This window comes from Canis lupus, chromosome 36 (genome assembly GCF_048164855.1).
Source record: "Canis lupus baileyi chromosome 36, mCanLup2.hap1, whole genome shotgun sequence".
In the NCBI taxonomy this organism is placed as follows: domain Eukaryota; kingdom Metazoa; phylum Chordata; class Mammalia; order Carnivora; family Canidae; genus Canis; species Canis lupus.
In genome coordinates this window covers 4,995,181-5,017,904 of record NC_132873.1, presented here as the reverse complement: position 1 = coordinate 5,017,904, position 22,724 = coordinate 4,995,181, and the positions used below count along the sequence as shown (strand labels likewise).

Here is a 22,724-nt window from a genome sequence, read left to right as displayed (position 1 = left end):
CTCCCCTTTTGGTATACCTTTTATCCTCTATCTCACCTTATCACCCAAGCTAGGGACCCACAGTATGATGTTGACTGGAAATAGAAAACCCGGCATCCTTGTCTTATTCTCACTCTCAAAAGAGCACTGGCTTGGTTTAGGCTTCCCCAGCAGCAGACCTGAGATCAGGATCCAGGTGCAAGTTTGAGAAATGGAGGAAAACACTGGTAGGGGCATGGGGATGTGAGACAAAGAAGGGAGGGTGGCCAGTAAAGAAAGCGGTGTGTTATCAGGCTTAATTCTGGAGTTTAATTCTGCTGGGGTCAAAGAGCCAGTGTCAACTACCCATGTCAGGGTGATCTCCCTGAGGGAGCTGGAGTCTAATTCTTAGAGTCCTGGCAGTCTCTGGTTGGAGCATTAGATCCCTAGCAGGAGTGGGAAACCAGTCAGGCAGCAAGACACCCCCAGGCAAAGAAGTGCTACTATTGGCAGGTGAAGTTGGGCCAAGTCTAGGAACTGATCACAGTGAGGGACGGAGGTGGGTTCCTAACATGTCTTCTACCAACACCTTCCACTCTTACGAACAGCCCCGGCAGTCCCCATAGGATGGCAGCAGCTGCCTGAGTCCAGCTCTCTCCAAATGTCCTCCAAACATCACTCAGTTCAACCGAAGGACAAGGAAGGAAATAAAAACACTTGTATCTCGTGCTTCCAGCAAACTGAGAAAATACTACAGACTTTGGCGATCAAGCACCGTCACCTGGTCTCTGCTATTCAGAAATCCTAGGACCACATCAACCCCGGGGAGCTTAGACCCACAGCAGTGGCTCCCGGCAACCTGGCCTCCAAGGGACCACACGGTGCAGCACGCTTAGCACTGATGAGACTACTGGGCTGGGGGTGCACAAAATAGGCAAACTGTAAGACAAAGAAGGGGGATGAACGAACACAAGAGAAGGGGCAGGAGGAGGAGGAAGAGGAAGAAGGAAGGAAGGAAGGGAAGGAAGGAAGGAGATAAAAGAGAAAAAGAGATAATGGATGGGGGAAGTTATTAACCAGAGGAAAAAATATTTAATAATAAGGGCTGGCTTATAAAAGTTAATGAGATGGGGAGGGGAGGTGGGGACACAGCCCGGGGCTGCCCAGGTCTTGTGCTGAGCATGGAGACCTCATGGCACTGAGATGGACTCAGGGACTGTTCTGGTAACAGAGGAGCATTGAGGCCGCTTCCTGGAAGGGAGGACCGGGGATGGAAGGGGGCCTTCCAACTGTGGGCCCATTTACCCGACGCCCACCTCAGGCATGGGCTTAAGGGAAAGAGGTTTGAGGTCTGGCCTGCATCAGCTCCCAGGAGCTGTGGCTACTCTAACTGACCCCACTACCTGCCCCGCTGCTCTGGTTCCAGAGGTCAAGCCAGGTTCAACTCCCACCCACCTCTCCAGTCTCCAAATAAACACAACAGAATGAGGCTGAGTGAAAAATCCACTTTAATAATCCAGCTTCAGCTCAGCTGACAACTTCTCAAGTGTAAGAGAAGTCTTTCCAAGAGGCCTCAATCCACTAAAAGGTTACGGCTCAGAGAAGGGAACAGCTCAAAGAAGCCCTAAAATAGAAAGCAACATGAGATCCGGCATCAGTGGACACCCGCTGCACGCCTCCCGCCCACACAGGGCCCAGCCGGAGGGGCACAGGTGCGTCACCCACACTTGACAAATGCCCTGGTCTTCTCATCTCTCATCTCCTCTCTGTCCTCTTATTATCCTCTGGGGACTAGTCAGGGGCCCCTGTGCCTCAAGAAGAATGGGGACCCTTCCTTTCCTACATGGTAGCACCCAGACAGCCAGATCCCATCACCCAAGCCAGCCACCTAGCGATGGTAATGTTGCCCCAGCATCCAACCCCGGCACCAGGGGAGGAAGGAGCCCAGTCACCTTGAAGAGGGTGATGGTCTGGAGGACTCCTGAGGTGCAGGCGGTCTCCCGGATGGAGTGCATGGCCAGCTGGGGGCTGCCTAAATCCAGAACCCGCAGGCCCAGCCGAGAAGCCAAGATAGGTCCGATGGTGGTCCCACAGGGCGAGTCATTCCGCACCATGAGATCCTAGCGGGCAGGAGGAGAGGCTCGTGAACAACATGTGGTGTCTGCTCATCAAACCCGAAGAGGAAGTCACCTAAGAACTGCAGGCCTAAAGGGGACCACTTCTGCCCCTCAGAGAGTGGATGGGACCAGAATGAAAATGGAAAGCCCACATTAAATAGCAGGCCCCAAGGACAGCAGATGCTGGACTGGTCCCATTCCCTCTGTCTGAACTGTTGTCACCCTAATTCCGGCTGCCGCTATCTTGCCTGCCATTAAGAATCCCTTCTCCACCATAGCAGGCAAGGGAATTAAAAACAATAAAATGTGCCGTTTATATTAACCTCTCACTTACACACACTGTGTTCCCATGTCCCCACTCCCCCAACACACAAAGAACGATCATTCAGCAGTGTTAGTGCTTTCAGAAATATTGCTATTGGCATTTTCTTTATATCCTGTTAAAAAAATAAATAAGAAAACCATGACATTCAATATTAAGATTTTCAGTGAAGGGAAAACACATTCATAGAATCAGATAAATCAAGGACGCCTGGGTGGCTCAGTCGGTTAAGCATCTGCCTTTGGCTCAGGTCATGGTCCCAGGGTCCTGGGATGGAGTCCCACGGCAGGCTCGCTCAGCAGGGAGTCTGCTTCTCCCTCTCCCTCTGCCCCTCCCCCTCTGCTCATGCTCTTTCTCATATGCTTTCTAAAAAAAACCTTTAAAATCAGATCAGTAGTAACTATTATTTTTAGAATAAGAATTATAGTATTAACTCATGGTTTTTAAAAAATATATAGTATTTTCTAAGTATGTCATCAGAAATGACCCCAAAGCACTGTCCCCCCCTGATAACAATGGTGTCATGGCGCCAGACTCTGGTCTCTAAAATCACCATCCATCCAAAGCTGCCACATCTGGGTAGGACAATGAACAAGATGAGCCTGCAATTTCCTGTTATATAGAAAAAAAGAGAACTTTTGAGTCCTGTCAAAAGGACTCCCACTGGTCAAAGTTATGACAATCTGAGAATGAAATAAAGTGACTACAGCGGGAGCCTGCATGGCTCAGTCAGTTAACCACCTGACTCTTGATTTCAATTCAGGCCATGCTGTCAATTCAGGTCATGGGGTCAAGTCCCATGTCAGGTTCTGTGCTCAGTGGGGAGTCTGCTTAGTATTCTCTCCCTCTCCCCACTCTCGCAAATAAATAAAATCTTTAAAAAAAATAATTATACTGCATCAGATCACACTAAACCAATGAAAATCTGACTCCATGTCAGAAAAGGAAAAGAAAATCCTATGTGTCACCATTTGAAGTGGCTGTTAATATGCTTCACCTTAAAAACTGATTATTTAAGGGAAAGAATTAGCACTTATCTGGTCTTTCCAGTAGAAACCATATTTCATGTTAACCAAATAGCCTTAGTAGATGAGAAGAAAGTTCTGCTTCCCAGAATAGCAGCTAATTCATGCAGAAGAGATGACACGTAGAAGGGATGAATGAAATTACTGATTTCAGCAAGGATTATTATTTTTTTTTAAGATTTTATTTATTTATTCATAGAGACACACACACACACACAGAGGCAGAGACAGAGGCAGAGGGACAAGCAGGCTCCATGCAGAGAGCCTGACGTGGGACTCGATCCAGGGTCTCCAGGATCATACCCTGGGCTGCAGGCGGCGCTAAACCGCTGCGCCACCGGGGCTGCCCTCAGCAAGGATTATTAACATGGTGTCAGAACCATAAGGTGTCTGCCTGGTAGGAAACTCGTCACTCTCACAGGTTACTGTCCAGCCAAAGGAGGAAACCCCCCATATGATGGAAGGATTGGAGGAAACCCCAATCAGGTGCTCAATCTTACCATTATTGAGGGCAGATTGCCCAGATAATATGAGTATGATGCAAAATTAAGGACATATCAGTCAAAATGTCTTCTGGTCAAAAAAGTTTAACTTGAATCTAACAAACTTTTATGTATTCCAATTTACAGAAAACACAGGGCCTTGAGGCACCAGTTACACACCACCACGAGGAAGCAACCAGATGCATCCAGAAAGTGAGATACTGTATGAGACAATGGGCCTCATTTCTTCCAACATGTCAATGTTAGTTTATTTTTTAAAACATTTATTTATTTGAGAGAGAGAGAGAGAGAGCGCAAGCAAGTGCACCAGCGGGAAGTAGAGGGAGAAGGAGAGAGAATCCTAAGGAGACTATGCTGAGCACAGAGCCCGACATAGAGCTCAATCTCACAATCCTAAGATCAGGACCTGAGCTGAAACCAAGAGTCTGATGCTTCACTGGCCGCACCACCCAGGAGCCCCAAGTCAATGTATTTTGGGTTTTTTTTAAGGTTTTATTTATTTACTTGAGAGAGAGAGCACGAGCAGATGGAGGGGCAGAGGGACAAGCAGACTCCCTGAAGCAGGACTCGATATCAAGGCCCAGAGATCATGACCCAAGCCGGTCAGATGCTCAACCGACCAAGCCACCCAGGCGCCCCATCAAGGTTACTTTAAAAGGGGGGGAGGATGAGGGCTGCACTACATTATGAGGCATTTAAGCAATCCATCAACCAGATGTAACATGTGGCCCTGAACCGATACTATGGTGGGACAAACCTCCATAAAGAGTATTTTGGGAATAACTAGGGAAAACTGAAAATGCTCTGGAGGGTGCCTGGCTGGCTCAGGTGGTAGAAGATGAGACTTGATCTTGGGGTCGTGGGTTCGAGCCCCACGCCAGGCATAGAGATTACTTAAAAAAAAAAAAAGATTAGTGTGTTAGATTGGATACAAATTTACTATGACAAAAATGTACTGAAATGAAAAGGTAGAGAATTCAGAGTGAAGAGAAAGCAAAAAATATAACCAAAATGATTCCATTTTTAATAAAATACATGTTAAGTACACGCACAGAAAAAAATCTGGACAAATATACACAAACGCCTGCAAGTTAATGTTTTCTTATTTCTATTTTTGTTTCCTTACTTTTGTGAAGAACGCAGGTCCTGCTTCTGCTGTGAGTTACTGAAAACTCCCCCACTGTCTTCTCACGGCCTCAGAACAAAATGCAAACCCCCTGCCTCGGCCCTGCACGACTGGCCTGGGCAGGCTTCTCCCCGTCCACTCCTGCTCTCACCCCACCTCTGCCCCCCAGGCTCCATCTCCAGACAGCGCAGCACACTCCTGCGCCCCTGCGGCCTCTGCCCTCGTCCCTCTGCTGGGATGCTCTCCCTGCAGACTCACCCACGGCTGCCTCTTTCTCAACAGTGAAGTCTCAGCTCAAAGCATCACTTCTTCCACAGAGGCCTCCCCAAGAACAGAACTACTCGAGTCTACAGGGGGCGGGGTGGGGCCATGCAGCAGAGAGAGCCCTGAGCCAGGAGAGAGGATGCGGGGGTCCCAGTCCTGACTCACCAGGACCCGAGTGCTATTTGTCACTGGACCACCGGGACCCAGTCCCTCAGAGCTCCACCTCTACCTATTTCTGCCCAGACGGGCCATTGCCCTGGGGAGGATGGAAATGAGCAGTTGGGAGTTCCCATCTCCCCAGCCTTGAACTTCACTTATGGAAGCCCCCAGGCTGCGTGAGAGAGCGCGTGGGAAACAGGCAGGACTAACCCACATGCCGCAAGCACACTGTACCTTCAGTTCTCACAGAAACCCAGCAGGAGAGGCCTCACTCTCAGCCCCATTTTACAGGTGTGGAAACTGAGTCAGAGAAACGAAGAGCCTAGTCGGCAGTCACGGGACTAGCCCCACAGCACAACCAGCGCTGATGCCAGCCCTGCCTAGATCCAAAACCCGTCCTCACACTACTGGAGGTGAGGGTTCACCAAGGGCTCACTACCAGGTGCCCCCCTTCACTGGGGGCCCATCCGCTTATGCCCCCGACCCCACTTCCTCTAGCACATCCTCCCAGGCAGGACCCGGCCTCACCTGCAGGGGCACCCCGACATTATTGGCCACCTCTCGGATCAGGGCCTCGGAAACCGCATTCGAGGCATAGCGCTGCTTGCTGTTCACCTTGATCACAGGGCCCTGGGGAGACGGAGACCAGGAAGTGGGGTGAGGCGCACATGGGAGACGGGGCCCAGAGCCAGCCCTCAAGTCCCTCAGGAGAAACAGGGGCACCTCACCTTGTGGAAGAGGGGCCGGTGGTTCTCCTCATGCTTGTCCCTGTAAGAGACGATCAAAGGCCGGGATGGCAAACAGGAGGCAGGCCTGTCAGCAGCCGCTGCCGCCCCTGCGAACATCACTAAGGCAGCGCAGCATTGCCTCCCACCCCGCCCTGGAGGACCCCGGAGGACCCCGGAGGCGTGCCACACAGGGCTCCAGGCAGCCGCTAGGGGTAGGAGGGAATCAGCCTGCAGACAGAGTCTCCTTGACACACCCGGGCGGGGTATTACACGACTCTGACCGGTTGGGCCTAGGCTCCGTCTAAAGGAGGCCACCACCGACCTTCCCACCAGGATGAGGAAGAAGGGGCAGGGGGAGAGGCTGGGGGCCCCGGGCTAGGCTCCGCTCGGGTCTCCAGCTGTGAGGACCGCCCGGCCCGGCAGACTCACAGGTAGTTGGGGTGCACGGCGTGGGCCATGTCTGCGCTGATCATGTAGGATTTGGGGATGGCTTCCTCGAAGGCCGTCAGGTGCTGGGAGGAGGCCGAGATGCGGCGCAGCACCAGCTCTGTCAGCAGTGACTGTGCCCCCTGGGCGCTCTCGGAGCCCACCTGGTGAGAGCAGACACTGGCTCTGGGGTCTGGGTCAGGGGCCTGAGCTGGAAGCCAGGGATGGGGGCCCAACACCCAGGACCCCGCTGACTCTGGATGAGGAATGCAGGGTGTTGTCAGTAACTTCCCTGACCCGGTGCCACTGAAAACCTGATGGTGGGCTGGGGCCCAACTGATCCTAAGTCCTCTCTGGGGCAGAAGGAGTACTTCCTGTGGGCTTCCTACACTGCCTCCCCTCCTCCTCCCCTGACCCTCAGCTCTGGGGCTCAGCACAGGTGCCCGACCATGCTGGCCAAGCTGGCCAATCGTCTTTTTTTTTTTAAGATTTTATTTATTTATTCATGAGAGACAGAAAGAGAGAGAGGCAGAGACACAGGCAGAGGGAGAAGCAGGCTCCATGCAGGGAGCCCAACGTGGGACTTGATCTCGGGACCCCAGGATCACGCCCTGGGCTGAAGGCGGCGCTAAACCACCGAGCCACCTGGGCTGCCCCCAAATGTCTTTTATGCAGGTAAAAGAGATGCTAACTATCCACGCCACCTTGTACGACAAAACATCCAACTGTAGCTAAGCACAGAATTGCCCAGTTAGAGAGGGCGCTCCTAGCTTCCTCCTAAACACGGCCACGCCGAGTTCCATGGACCAGGCAGTGAGGAATGCCACCTTCCAGTCCTGCCTTAAAAGGAGGGGGCGCGCACCCTCCCTCTGTCCTTCCCTCTCCTCCTGTTAACTCGGTATCCACACGATGGCAGGAGCTGGACCAGGCAGCCTGGACCCTGAGTCAGAAGCCGGGTACTCAGGATGGCAGAGTCCTGTCCTGAATTGCTACCCCTGACCCGTGCAGTTTCAGGAAAGAGAATGCCCCATGTTCAGGCTGTTACAGCATCTTAGAGCACCTAACACCAGCCCACGGTGAGGCCCCACCACGCATAGAGCCCTGGGACTACAGATGAAGGGCAAAGGCCGTGTCCTCGAGGAGCTCACTGTGTGGCACACACTGCGCTATGCGAGGCAAAGTCATGCTCCGGAAGCCAGATAAATGCTGAGCCAGCAGGGCGACCATGTGCTAAGGGAGCACAAGCAGGGCCTTCCCATCTTTGGGGCTCCCAGAACCGCCCTGGCTTATGGTGGGTGCCTGGTACAAGTTGGCTGCGGGAAGCTTCACAGAGGGGACCCTCCACCGAAGAGACCCTCCACACAGCCCTCTACGTACCTCTTCGTTGTCATAGAGAGCGATCATGCGCACATGGGGCTCCGAGGACAAAGAGGCAGGGGCCGCACAGGAGTCGATCAAAGCCTGTTTGGAGGGGGGAGACCAAGAGCATCCTCCTCACTCCTCCTCCCCCCATAACGCTGCTCACCAACACCTCAACCTCATCAGAGGGATCGTGCTCCCCTCCTGCCTCCTGTCGGCCGGAGTGAAGTGGGCTGGGGCTCTGATTGGCCGTCATCTCTCAGGGCACTGCCTGGCATGCGGGAGACCTTTTTACCTGGGCTGGGAGAACCACCCTTTGGGCCTGCTCCTATACCTTTTTTTTTTTTTTTAAAAAAAGATTTTATTTATTTATTCATGAGACACACACACACACACACACACACACACACAGAGAGAGAGAGAGAGAGAGAGAGAGAGGCAGAGACACAGGCAGAGGGAGAAGCAGGCTCCATGCAGGGAGCCTGATGTGGGACTCGATCCCAGGTCTCCAGGATCACACCCTGGGCTGAAGGCAGTGCTAAACTGCTGGTCCACCTGGGCTGTGCCTCCTATACCTTCCTGCATGAGAGGCAGGAGGAGGAGCAAGATGGGGTGGGGCGGGGGGGGGAGCGGAGAATACTGGAAAGGCAAAAATGCACATAAATTAATTGGCCCCCGTGAAAAGATTGAGGTCCCCAGAGGTCACTGGGACTCCAACAAGGTGACACAGCTGGCTGGCTGCAGAAGCTGATACAGGTCCCAGGTATGGCCCTGGTCTCTGTGGCAGCCCAAAGCCTGTCTCCAAGAACAGGATGGGGCAGGAAGGAGAGGTATGAAAAGAAGAGATGGCAAGAGGGAAGAAAGAAATAGAACTGACTAGCGTAGAAAGAAGGAAGGGACACCAAGGTGACTGGGAAGAAGAGAGACAGCCCCACTGAGACCCCAAGGCACAGAGAGAGGGCTAGGTGGGCATAAGCCTGGAGGGCAAGGGGAGCAGAGGGAAGTGGATGAGGCTGCATTAGGAGGAGCTAAGGCCCCTCCCTGAAGTGGTGTGTGCTGCCCGGGGTGCCCCAGCTGCATACCTGCAGGGCACAGAAGCAGCTGTGCAGATTGTCCAGCCGAGGGGCAAAGATGAACTCCTCATAGGCACCACCCAGGACCTAGAGAGACACGGCAGTCAGCCCAACCTTCAACCCTCTGCCCCAACTCACCTGCTGCTCCCAAAGGCCTGGGTTCGAGCGAGCCTCGGTGGATCTGTGTACAGTGCCCCATGCCCCTCCTGCAGCTTAGGGCACTGTGCTCCTGTTATGTGGGGCTGAGTGGACAACGAGGAATGGAGCTGGGCAGGAGCAGAGGGATAGAGGGGTGACGCTCCTACCAGTTCCTGTGGGATGGGGGAAAGGAGGGGAGCCAAACCGACAGGAAAAAAGCTAAGAAAATGAAGAGAAGAGGAGACCAGCCCAGAAACAGTGCGTATTCAAACAAGACCGAACATCCAGAAGCTTCATAATCTCCTACTTTGGGCAACTGGGAGGGACACAAGGGCAGGTTCCAGAGAAAGGGGGGCCACATCCAGGCCTTCTGCCCTCAGAGGTGCAGGGCCAGTGTGAGTCAGAGTACACAGCGACCACCTATAGCAGAAACTCCTAGGGAATCTGTGGAGGGGCTGATTCCCAGGGCCACTGCAGGTGTCCAAGTAGGCAGGTCTGGAGTGTGAAAGTGCCCTTTTGAGAACCTCTGGCCCAGAGGCAGAGGGACATGGTGTCTATTGGGAAGAAGAGGGAAGAGAGTAAATGGGGGACTGGCCGAGGAGGTGAGCGGCTTTGGGGGATACACTGGGGTAGGCTAGGATGTGGGCGATCCCCACCCATGAGTCCCTGCAGCCATTCCTCACCGCAGGCTGGGTGTCAGCAAGGCACAGCTCCATCTCCAAGATATCCTCAGGGCTCAGTCCCAGATGGGCACACAGAAGGGACATGAGAACTGAGTGGTGGCGGTCATCCTGCAGGACAGAAGCATGCTTGGAGGAAGGTCTGCTTGTTCTGTCCTCCCCCTTCTCAGAGAATCAGTCCCTTCCCCCCTCCTCTGCCCCCCACTTCTCGAGAGCAGAGGACTCTTACTGCAGCATTGAGAGGCCCAGGCTCAGGAGTCCCCTTCTCCAGCTCCTCCTGGACTGCTGTGGCAAGAATGGGAACTCTGTGGGGAGACACGTGAGGGAAGTGTGGGGAGAGCTGGGGGGGGGCAGGGCACCCCCCCACGCTCAAGCATCTCCCAATGGAAACTGTCCTTGTCCTTGGAGTCCCAACTTGCTTCCCAAATGGCAGAGCCATGAGGTTTCCTCAGATACCATCAGCTGGGTTCCAAGAGTATAACGGGGCTGCGGCTACCATTAGGTAGCAGGGTTCCAGGTCCCAGCGGGCCCCTTCCATCCCTGGGCGCCCCAGCCATCCCTCCCAGTCACCACAGCCCTGACCCCAGGCTTACAAGTGCATCTCCATGTTGGGCCCAAAGTTCTCATTGACATTTCGCTGCAGATGGATGGCCAGGTGGGGGATGCGGAGAATGGGCCGGTCCACATGCACCAGCCGCTGTTCCAGCCGGCCTGAGGTAGGGCACTGTGGCCCCCCGGGCCAGGTCAGACCACGGTGCTTCCCTACCGCAGCTGGTTAAAACCCCCACTTCACCCAGACTAACCAACATGATCCTGGAGCCCAGACTGGCCCACTCGGCCCCTTCCCTGGGGGGGTTCTCCACAGGTCCCCTGAAGGAAGGTCACAATCGTCTGGAGCTGGAAGGTGAGAACCTCCCAGGTCCTACCCCAGTTCCCACCTTGACAATGACGCGTCCAGCCAAGGTCAGGTCCCGGTCGAACCAGGTGCTCCAGATCCCACCACCATAGGTCTCCACGCCAACCTGCTGGAAGCCCACCTGGCTGCGGCGGGACCGCCGTTTCACCTGAGCGTGACGATGGGGAGTGAGCAGTAGAGAAGGTCGAGTAGCATGATTTGGAGGTGAGACAGATGAAGCAAGAGCTAAGGAAGGACACTGCTGACAGAGAAGGGCCCAAAGAATGGAAGAAGGGGGTGGCAAGTCTTCTTGCTCCAGAAATAGACACCCGCTCTGTCCCTGCCCAATCCCTTTTGCCCTGTGTTCCCCTGATGCCTCCCCTACCCCGGGGCCGCAGCCCCAGGTCCTCACCCGGAGGCAGGGGCTGTCCGTGTGGGCCCCAATGAGGCTGAAACCATTGCCAGGAACATACTGGCCTCCCACAGCAAAAGCGATGATCGTGGAGGAGTTCCTGGTCAGAAAGTACTGGGGGAAGGGGGGAGTTGGATTAGCTAGCCAGCTGGCACAAAGGACTTTGTGCCCTGGCCTAGGGATCTGCTGGTCTGCCCCCACCCCACCCCACCCCACCCCACGTACCTTGCTCTCCGGCTTGATATCCCAGCTCTCCGTCTCTTTGAGTTCATGGAAGCCAGCCTGGAGGAGGCGGCTGCGGCACTCGGCCACAGCTGCAGAAAAAGAGCCCTTTCAGAGCGATGGAAGCGGGTTAGGGGGCACAGGGGCCACCACCCTGCCCCTCTGTCCTGGTCACTTACCGTGGAAAGGAGAGGGGCTCCGGTTCACGAACTTGAGGAGCTCCCGGGCCGCGGCCTGCACCGCCTCTTTGCGGGCCCTCCCGGTCATGGCCACCTGGGGGTGGGGGGGGGCGGTGCTGCTTAGATTTCCACGAGGTTTGGGACCCCTGATTGTTATTTTCCAGGCCCCGGGAACCGCCTGCCCCCCACAAGCCCCGTTCCCGCGAAGTGACCGACCCAAGGCGCAGACCTCCGCTCCCGCCTCTCCTCTCGGACACACGCGGACGCCCGGCCCAGCCTCTCTCCGCCCAAGCTCGGGTCCTCCAGCCGGAGTATCGCAGCCCCGCAGCGCTCCCGCCCCGCTCGTCCCGGCCCGCCCCGCCCCGAAGCCGAGCCCTAGCCCGGCCCCTAAACCCCAGCCCCACGAGCCCGCCCAGAGACCCCGGGCGGTTCCGAGCTCCCAGCTCGCTAGCGGGCCCCCGGCTCGGAGCCGGCCTGCTCCAAGGAGCCGAAGCCCTATTGTCCGGCGAACACCCCACCTCCCCTCCGCGCCCCTGCTTTCGGAGGCCACCGTGCCCAACCCCGGGAAGATCGGGTCACCGAGGCCGGGCTTTCGGTTTCGCTTTGGGTCGGGCTCAGCCCTCAGCTCGGCGCGCTGCTGCGCTTAGGCCCGGGAGGGCGCCGAGCCGGGCCCGGGATCCGAGTTAGAGCTGGGCTGGCCGTGGACGCCTACCTGCATGACCCCGCGCGTGTGCCCGCGTCCTCTAGCCCTGCCCCGGGCTCGGCCCGCCCCCGCCCCCGCCCCGGCCCCGCCCCCGCCGCCGGCCCCGCCCCCGCCGCGCCGCCAGCCCCGCCCCTCGCTGGGCCCAGCTGCCAGCCCCGCCCCCTGCTAGTCCGCGCCGCCAGCCCCGCCCCCACCGTCCGCGGAGGGCCCCGCCCCCGCCGCCGGCCCCGCCCCCGCCGCCAGCCCCGCCCCTCGCTAGTTCCCTCCGCCAGCCCCGCCCCTCGCTGGGCCCAGCTGCCAGCCCCGCCCCCGCCGCCAGCCCCGCCCCTCGCTAGTTCCCTCCGCCAGCCCCGCCCCTCCCTGGGCCCAGCTGCCAGCCCCGCCCCCGCCGCCAGCCCCGCCCCCTGCTAGTCCGCGCCGCCAGCCCCGCCCCCACCGTCCGCGGCGGTGGCGGGGGCCCTCTGCTGCCCGGGAGGTGCTAGGACAGCTGGAGCCGCGCGCCCCCGGACCTGCCCCAGGTCAGAGTACGAGGGAAAACCCGCCCCAGCCCGCTCACCTGGTCCGACGAGTGCTGTACAGAGTTCTCTCTCTCCCCACAGGCACCCTTGTGATAATAAAAGCAACATGACTAGTGTTCATGGAGCGCTCACGGTGAGATAAGGCTTAACGTGTTATCTGTTTAATCTTCACACCTGCTCTATCAACTTTGTACTTTTACTGTCCCTTTTTTACACATGAACAAAACGCGCTACAGAGAGGAATAACCTCCCCAGCGCATTAAGCGGCAAAGGTGCGGTTTGGACTCTAATTTGATTCCTGTATTTCCCTGATGCCTCCCCTACCCTCGGGCAACAGCCCCAGGTCCTCACCCGAAGGCAGTGCCTTGTTCCAAGCCATTCTTAGATCTTTTCTGGGCCTTTTACTATGCACCTTGGTAAGTGTTCTGTTACCTGAAATGTCCCTGAGGACAGAGAAGTTAATGACTTGTCCAAGATCACACAGCCATTTGGACGCATCTAGAATTTGACTCCTATCTGCATTCTTTCTACTTCTTAAAAGGACAAAATAAAACAAACTCCACATGTTCTTGGAGGCTCCCACTATTCATATGTCGAGAGTGGTGAGTAGCAATTTAAAAAACCAAGGTACCTGCCTAGTCATAGATCAAGACTCTTAAAGGCCCCAGGGTACAAAAGAGGGCCCAAGCAACATTCCAGGGATTACAGGTCAACAGAGCAATCTGCCCTTTCTATACTGGGGTAGGAATGTTGGGTAGGGGGTAGTCAGAAAGACCCAGCAGCCCTCAATTCATAGGAGTGGGTATTGCACTGTTCAAGAATATACAGATGGTGGGGTGAATTCATGGCATTCCCTAATCGTTTACTGAAATGTCATTATGTATAAAGTTTCAGTGCTGAGTGGGTCATGGAGAGAACATTCTTTTCCTGAGAGCCAGAGGCTGGCTGGTGGGGAAGGGACACCGTTCACAGACATGACCAGAGCTGAAACAGGAGATTTAGCCTAAAATTTTTTTTTTAATAAAGATTTTATTTATTTATTCATGAGAGACACAGAGAGAGGGAAGCAGAGACACAGGCAGAGGGAGAAGCAGGCTCCATGCAGGGAGCCTGATGTGGGACCTGATCCAAGGTCTCCAGAATCAGGCCCTGGACTGAAGGCGGCACCAAACCACTGAGCCACTGGGGCTGCCCAGCCTAAAAAAATTTTAATGCTCTTCTGAGTACCAAAAAAAGAGTACATGCTAATGTGAGAAATTCAAATATCACCAAAATAGGTAACTTAAAAAGTGAAGGTAAATATTTGCTAAATTGAACATCCATTCTTGATAAAACAAAACAAAACAAAACAGAACAAAACAAAATCCTCTTAAGAAACCAGAAAGACGGGGATCCCTGGGTGGCTCAGCGGTTTGGCGCCTGCCTTTGGCCCAGGGCGTGATCCTGGGGTCCCGGGATGGAACCAGCTTCTCCCTCTGCCTGTGTCTCTGCCTCTCTCTCTCTCTCTCTCTCTCTCTATCTCTATGTCTATCATGAATGAATAAATAAAATCTTTGGAAAAAAAAAAAAGAAAGAAACCAGAAAGAGAAAAAATAAAGGCTAACTGCCAGAAATCTACAGCAAAATAGAGTGAGGAAATGGAGAAGTGCTCCTTTCAAGTCAAGTAAGACCCTGGGGAGTTTTACTGCAAGTAGTCAACAGTCAACTTGGCAGTAACAGCCAGTGCCACAAAGCAAAATAAACTATATATATATATATATATATAGAGAGAGAGAGAGAGAGAGAGAGAGAAATTTTACTCATTTATATATAAATTGTGTATATATATATATATATATATATGTAATGAGAAATTTTACTTTTCCATATATATATGGAAAGCGATTAGGGAATTCCCATTAGGGAATTCCATATATATATGGAAAAGTAAAATTTCTCATTACTTATAGGTTATTTGATTATCTAAAACCTTCAAGAATTTAAAGTGACAGCCTATTTGAATTGGTTAGGAGGAGTGACTTGATTTTAAAAATCATCAGTTTTCCCATGCAATAATCAACTAGAAAATATACTAGTAAGAGGACTCTGGGTGGCTTAGTCGGTTAAGTGTCTGCCTTTGGCTTGACTTGAGACAAAGGGGTCTAAGATTGATGATCTCGGGGTCCTAGGATTGAGCCCTGCGCTGAGCTCCCTGCTCAGCCGGGAGCTGAGAACCTGCTTCTCCCTCTCCCTCTGCCTGCTGCTCCCCCTGCTTGTGCTCTCTTTCCTTGTCAAATAAATAAATAGAATCTAGAAAAAAAAAAAAAAGAGAGAGAGAGAGAGAGAGAGAGAGAAAGAAAATGCACTAGTAAAAGAGTCCTATTTATAAGAACAAGAAATACTATTAAATTCCTAGAAATGAGTATAAGAGAGACTGGGTCTCACTATAATCAAGGAAATGCAGGTTAAAAATGAGGTACCATTTTTGATTGGTCAGATTAACAAAAATGAAAAAGACTGGTAATATGAAATGTGGGAGAAGGCCTGGGTAAAGGCATGCCTTTATATTCAATTTATGTGGTGTAAACACTCCCTGTGGCTGGTTCCAAGCTGCCAACATGAATTGAGTGTGGAGTTGGGAAGAGATGTACAAAAGCCTGCCATTGTGTACATTTGTACCATACAGCTATTATACACATAAATAACCTAAAGAGCATAGATTGAAAGTGCTAGATTTCTTAGTATTTTTATCTGCTTGTAATGTAATTTATTTTAAATTTACATAATTGAATTTTAAAATTATGGCTCCATTTAGTGACAGGATCACAAAATTCCTAGAAATCTGACAGTTCTCATGGGCTGGTCCGTGTCAGTTCTAACACACAACTTCACCACTCATACTCTACATCTTTGCTCCTCACAGTGTGATTCGTTGACTAGCAGCATCTACACTAGGCAGCTTTCTAGAAATGCAGAACCTCAGGGCTTACCCCAAACCTATCAGATCCTAATCTGCATGTTAACAAGATCCCTAGATGATCTGAATGCAAGTTCAAGTTGAGACACAGCATTTCATAGTGCCATGTAAAAAACGAGGTCGATTTTTATGTATTATCATAGAAAAAAAGTGGTGAATATACTGAGTGAAAAGAAGCAATTTCCAGAATCATACTTATAGGCAAGAGCATTTAGGTAGAACTCACATAGTGAGTTAAATGTCTAGATTTTATGTATATGTATGTATGTAAAAGCATGGAGACAGGTTTGGAAGGAGAGCAGAATGGTGTTGGTTATGAAGTGGGAGGCTCAAGGCGGGATCCTAGCTATCCAAAAAGCATTTCTGAGAATCATTCTTGCCCTCAGCCTGCTGAGAAAATCTTCCCCACCAGTGTAGCCGATGTTTACGATGCTACCATCACTCATTTCTGTTTGGCTGAACAACTATTAAAGTGCAAATGCCTGTAAGTTACCATAGCAGTTGGTCACACATACTTCAGTGTGAGTTCATTTGGTATACATGCCCTTTCCGATCCCTCACTTGGAGAGAAAAGCTTCCTAAGTAGTAATTTGCCACATCGTCAAGAGTGATTTGAGGTACAGAAGACCAAAGCAATGCTGTAAGGAAGAGGAGGTGTGTGGGGTGTGTACGTGTACTGTCCCTGTCTGCTAAAATGAACTTGATTTCCTGATGCCAAGACAGTCCTGAGTATCTTGGTTGTTTAAACCATAAATAGTTTGCTTCTGGGCATCATGATAGGAGCATGCATAGGATACAATGTGTCCTACACCGTTGCTGGAAGGGCACTTTCGTTTCCAACACATGTCTTCTGCTCAAGTTCTCTTTTCCAAGCAAGATTCAACTGATTAAGAACTGCAAATCCCGGGATGCCTTGAGGTGAGCAGCTTCTGCAAGATTGTAATTTTCAACCAATTGTGTTCTAGGAGGGAGGCTTTAGGGGCGCCTGTGTGGCTCAGTCGGTTAAGCTTGACTCCTAATTTGGGCTCAGGTCATGATCTCAGGATCCTAAAATCGAGTGAGCCCTGCATGGGGCTCTGTGCTTACCGTGGAGTTGGCTTGTCCCTCTCCCTCTGCTCCTCCCACTGGTCTCTCTCTCGCCACCATAAAATCTTTTTAAAAATAATGTCCTTTGTATGGTTAAAAAGAATGTGGCACTTTTATAGGTACTGATAGGGATCAATTTCCAAGATATACTAAATGAAAAAACAAGGTGCAACTGGAGGGTATTATGCTGAGTACTGGAGGGTATTATGCTGAGTGAAGTAAGTCAGTCGGAGAAGGACAAACATTATATGTTCTCATTCATTTGGGGAATATAAATAATAGTGAAAGGGAATATAAGGGAAGGGAGAAGAAATGTGTGGGAAATATCAGAAAGGGAGACAGAATGTAAAGACTGCTAACTCTGGGAAACGAACTAGGGGTGGTAGAAGGGGAGGAGGGCGGGGGGTGGGAGTGAATGGGTGACGGGCACTGGGGGTTATTCTGTATGTTAGTAAATTGAACACCAATAAAAATAAATTAAAAAAAAAAACAACAAGGTGCAGAATAACAGTTATGGTGTGCTCTGTTTGTGTATAAACACAGACACACACATATTCTCATATGTTTAAAAGCAGTCACAAGGAAATAGTAACTGACTCTAGGAAGGAGAAATTTTGGCCAAGGGCCTATCATAGGAGGAACCCTTCTCTTTTCCTATAAACCCTTTTGCACTTTTTGAATGTTTGTCTATATCCACGTACCACCTACTTTTAAAACGAAATAAGCAAATTTAAAAAGTATCAGGTGGAAAGATGATCTTTAGGTACTTCCTGTGATCAAAATTTTTTCTTCTGTACCCTGATTGAATTACTAAGCAATTTGTTGGTTAGCATCGATCCCTAAAAACTTCAGTTTAAAAATCCCCGTGTAGGGACACCTGGGTGGCTCAGTGGTTGAGTGTCTGCCTTCGGCTCAGGGTGTGATCCCCGGGGTCCTGAGATCGAGTCCTGTATTGGGCTCCCCTCAGGGGGCCTGCTTCAGCCTCTGCCTGTGTCTCTGCCTCTCTCTGTGTCTTTCATGAATAAATAAATAAAATCTTTTTTAAAAATGCCCATGTAAAACTGTATTACTTCTGATATGGAAATTGTGTCTACATGTGGAAAGGAAAGTGGAGGGAATGTTCCTTTTGATGTTGATATTTAAACAAAAAATAAGCTGGGGTTGAGATAGGGAACCCTCTGAGAAAGGTACCCAACTCCATTAGTTCTTCACCTACATGGAAGTGTGAACTACTGATCCTGTTTTCTCCCTGGTGACCCCCCCCTTTAGGATCTGCTTCCCTCTCACCCACCATAAGTCATCTGTTCCCTTGTCTTAATCATCCCTGTGCCTTGCCACTCTGCATTTTCTTGCTTGCCCGGCAGAAACCCAACCCTGACTGCAGCCCCTCCTCACCTGCTCCATGTCTGCACCTGGCACATAGTAGAGATACAATGTTTATCCAACGAATGAGATTTTTAAAAAAATTCTTTATGAAAATTTGCCCTCAGGGAATACTCCCCAGCAATAAAAAGGAACAAAATATTGAAAACTGCAACAACTTGGATGGATCTCATGGACATTAGGCTAAGTGCGAAAAAAATGACAAAATTATAGACATAGAGAGTGAATTAGTGGTTGCCGTGGGCTAGGGAGGGTGGGGGGATAGGGGTGACTCTAAAGAAGTATCACAAGGAACATCTGTGTGGCAGCGGAATAGTTCTGTATCTTGATTAGGGTAGTGGTTGCCTGACTCTACACATGTATGTGATAAAGTGAGAGTTGCTGGCTAACATGCAGGATGCTCAATTAAATTTGCATTTCAGGTAAAGAATAATTTCTTAGTATAACTATGTTCCAAATGTTGCATGGGGTATACTTCCACTGAAAACAAAACAAAAAAACCCAAAAAGACAAAATTTAACTGAGCCTCCTGAATTTTTATGTGCTGAATCTGGCAATCCTACATAACAGGGCACAGAACTATACGCACACCTTTCACCAATGTCACTTGCCTTGATGTAACATTGTCCTGTAGTTATGTAACATGTGACCATTGAGGGAAAGTGGGTGAAAGGTACACAGGACCTCTCCATACTATTTTTGCAACCTCCTGTGAATGATAATTATTTCAAAATTAAAAGTTTTTTAAGTGGCTCTCAAAAGAAAACCAGCTGCCCCTGTTGGTGATAAAAACAGAGATGAAGTACAGGCTATTAACCAGCCAAGAATTTTTATGGAGGATTGTAAAATTGGCACTTCATAACGGTCTCAAGATGTATCCCTTTCAAATGATCTCCTGTAGGATATTGATAGTACACCAAAGTGGTCATGCGTGGGGGCTCAGGATCATGCACACCAAGGTTCAAGTGCTAGCTTCTCCACAGTTTAGCTGGGAGCCTTATTTGCAATGGGGTGCCTGAGCCAGCTCACACCCCTGTCTCTTTCCAATGCCACAGTCAGTGACAGCAGGCTGGTGGCTTGAAACCAGCCTGGGAGTATTTACACTACCGAGATTGGCAAACACTACAAATCAGGCCTTTTTTTTTTTTAATTTCTTTCAGAGAGCTAGTTGTTACCCATGTATCATCACACCATAGACGTTGAGTCTCAGTTTACACATCAATAAAATGGGGAGGATAACAGTAGTAACTGCATGATGTTAGGAAGAGTAAATGAGACCCTTAATGGTATGGGGATTAAAAAGTGCCTCGTGGGGGCTTGTCATTAAGTTTGTCAAATCGTGAATGATCAATGCTACCATTTATGATCATTTCTTTCATATTAAGCTGTGAGCAATTTGAGGTCACCGTTATGCTTATCTTGATAACTTTAGTGACTGGCTCAGGGCCAAAGAACAGCAAGTGCTAAATAAATAGTCGCTACATTAAGGAATGAATGGCATGTCATAGTGACTTGAGGTTCTACACCTCCAGGAAGTGTGCATTGTATCAGAGGCTTTTTAGGGCACACTCCTTGATCTATAAACATGATCTTCAGGCCCTGTGGCAGGCTGGCAGGGAGGGCTAGGAAGCACCCATACCCCCTAGGGTGTCTATTGTTGCAGGCCTGGCTCTGATCCCCGGGGCAGTGATCTTGGCACATGCCCCCAGATGATGGAGACGGGTCCTCAGGTCTCCTTCCCCCCCGGAGCCAGGATGGAGCGTTTCTGGCTCTGAGCCTGTCTGACTAGAGGTCATTTAATCCTCGCTGGATTTGTCCTGTTTATTTTAGTGAACAGGGCTGTTTACTTTCAGTTTGTATTTCTAAGGGTGCTTGCTCATTTTGCTTCCCTTTTATTTACTTTTTGCAAGCACTGGGGTTTGAGTAAATATGTCTATAAAGTTCCAGGGACTGGGTTATTCTGTGTCTGGTATTTTAATGGCCTTTAAACAGTGTCTGCTCAGGTAAGTATTTTACAGATGGATCGAAAAGATAGAGAATTCTGTTCTCAGTGGCCTCTGATTCTTTCCAAGCTGACAGCCTATGAATCATGGCTTTTCATCAGTAATAAAAATATCAAAGCCAATACCCATTTCAGACTGAGAAACTGCCCCACCCTGGTCAGCCAGACTTGGGAACTGTAGGAGGTATTTAAACACCACAGCCAGAAACAAACAAACAAACAACACCCCAAACCACCAAAAGCCAAAAACTGAAAAACATCAGGGCAATGCTTAGGGTAAGAGTTACCTAGAGTGTTTTTTCAAATGCGGATTCATGAGCCCCATACTCGACAATTCTACTTTGGAAGGTTTGGGCTGTGGCTCAGGAAGGTGTATTTTTAACCTATGCTGCAAATTCTATCCTTAGAGCACCCTGAGAAACACTAGATTCTCAAAAACACTAGGGCCAATGGGTGAGCTGCCTTTGAGGCCTGCGCCTTGTGGGGCAACAGAGTAAGAAGCGGGGGGACCGGACAGGGTTGCTTGGAATTATTCCATCAACAATTAGCACATGGCTCCTCCGAAGTTCCTCCAAAGTTAGCCAAGAGAGGATGATGAGTATTGAGCCGGTAAAACTCAAAGGTCTTGGTCAAGGTCTAATTTGTTTGCAACTTGAGGGCAACTATCTCCCTCATCTTATCATCCCCCCGATGCTCTAGGACAACGCCGGCCTTACAGGTTGGCACTCTGCTCTGGCTCTGGCTGGGACACTCCCACTCAAGACAGACCTAGAAGACAGGCCTGGTTACCTCGGGGTAGCCTGGGAGCCAGCTGTTGGGAATGGATGTGGCGGAGAGGCTGAGCGCCATGGTCACCTGCTCACCTCCTCCCGAGCCGGACTGGGTCTGTCAGAGGCTGAATAGACACGTCGCGGGGGGGCCTTACTGCCTTTTCAGCCAGCTCCTCCCCCTACCTCTGCCCCTCTGCTCCAACTGGCAGGGTCCTCAGTCCCTGTCCCCATAGGCCTATTGTGACATCATCAATGCAATTGGAAACAGTAACGCCCTCTTAGTGCTGGGCCTCAGGCTGGCCTCTATTGGCCAATGTCTACACGATGACCCCTGACCTGGGGGTGGGAGGCTCCCCGTATCCTAGGAAGCCGCAGACAGGCTTTCTTCTTCACTTGATGAATTCCACCCTTGTTCTCTATCTGGGCCCTTTTGTTTCCATCCCTGGGACAGTGTTCATTTGCGAGGGTTTATTATTTATCCTCTCCCCTGCCCCCCATCAGAAGGTAAGCTCCAGAAAGGCTTGGCCCCCATCTGCTTTTCACAGCTGAATCCTTAATGCCTAGCACAGAGCCTGATACATAGCAAATGCTCAATGAACATTTTTTTGGGGGATGTAAAAATACATGAATGAGAGGCTTCACTGGCTCCAGCCAGACAGTCATTTATTCACTCGACAAACATGCTTGTACATCTGTTTTGGGTCTGGCTCTGGTCGACCTGAATAACTTCTTTTCTGCCCCCAGGAGCTCCCAGCCGGTGGTGGGATGCTGGAGCCTCATCCTCTGTGTAACAAGCCCCTGCAAGGGCCATATCCCAGGTCTACCAAGATGGGGCTGCAGGCAGGTTTGCGCTGTGCCCACAACAAGCTCTTAAGCCAGAGAAATGGTCTGTGGTCTGGCAGGATTTCCCCTGCCTGGTTCAGGGAGTCCTATCTGCCCTGAGGCCTCTGCCGCTGCCTCTGCTGACAAGCACTGCTGCTTGTTTCTGCTAATATTGCAGCGGGGTGCATCTACAGAAGCAATCCATAAAACACCATTTACAGCCATAACTAAACCACAAAATCAATCCCCAATGCTCACTCCCATCAACAAACATGCTTGGAGGGCCTCCTGAGGAGGCACACTGCTATAAGGTGCCATGGGAAATACAGGGATGAATGAAATGAGGACTCTGGCCCAGGAGGCTTCTAATGTCCCTCGAGAGACAGGACACATGGGGATGAGACACTGAGCCACACATAATAAAAGCATGTATGCCAAGTAGTAAACGAATGCTCTAGAATTGCCACTGCCCAGTATAGTAGCCACCAGCCAATGTGGCTACCGGGCACTTAAAAGTGTGGCTAGTCTGAACTGAGAGGTGCTACACGTTTAAAATAATATAGGCATCAGCTTATGAAAAAATATGTATCTAAATTTTAAAATACTGATTACATGTTGAAATGATAAATTTTGGATACATTGGCTTAAAATACTATGTTATTAAAATTAATCTCATCATAGGGTGCCTGGGTGGTACAGTTGGTTAAGCATCTGACTCTTGGTTTTGGCTCAGGTCATGATCTCGGGGTCATAAGATCAAGGCCCCCACCCCCCCACTCCTGCCTCGCTCTGTGCTCAGTGTGGAGTTAGCTTGAGGTTTTCTCTCCCTTTCCATCCCTCCCCCACCATGCATGTGTGAGCTCTCTCTCTCTCTCTCAAAAATAAATAAGTAAATCTT

The 22,724-nt window shown here is 50.8% G+C and overlaps 1 protein-coding gene across 13 annotated transcripts; it reads right to left on the bottom strand.

The window, feature by feature from the left end:
• Positions 1-1,443: 1,443 nt before the first annotated feature.
• DNPEP (aspartyl aminopeptidase) lies at positions 1,444-21,239 on the bottom strand. 13 transcript variants are annotated; one of them, XM_072812849.1, is made up of 16 exons: positions 21,024-21,239; positions 12,846-12,893; positions 11,587-11,680; positions 11,411-11,499; positions 11,186-11,299; positions 10,817-11,035; positions 10,472-10,602; positions 10,108-10,183; positions 9,882-9,989; positions 9,070-9,147; positions 8,006-8,089; positions 6,632-6,792; positions 6,203-6,242; positions 6,003-6,104; positions 1,911-2,078; positions 1,444-1,582 (listed from the first exon to the last, which is right to left on the bottom strand). In XM_072812849.1, exons 1-16 carry the CDS (start codon positions 21,081-21,083, stop codon positions 1,532-1,534), a joined length of 1,623 nt encoding a protein of 540 aa, XP_072668950.1. In that variant the 5' UTR covers positions 21,084-21,239; the 3' UTR covers positions 1,444-1,531. The 13 variants fall into 13 exon arrangements, with proteins under 13 accessions (XP_072668950.1, XP_072668951.1, XP_072668954.1 ...); XM_072812850.1 differs by having other exon boundaries at positions 10,817-11,032; XM_072812853.1 differs by having other exon boundaries at positions 21,098-21,239.
• Between the last annotated feature and the right edge of the window lie 1,485 nt (positions 21,240-22,724).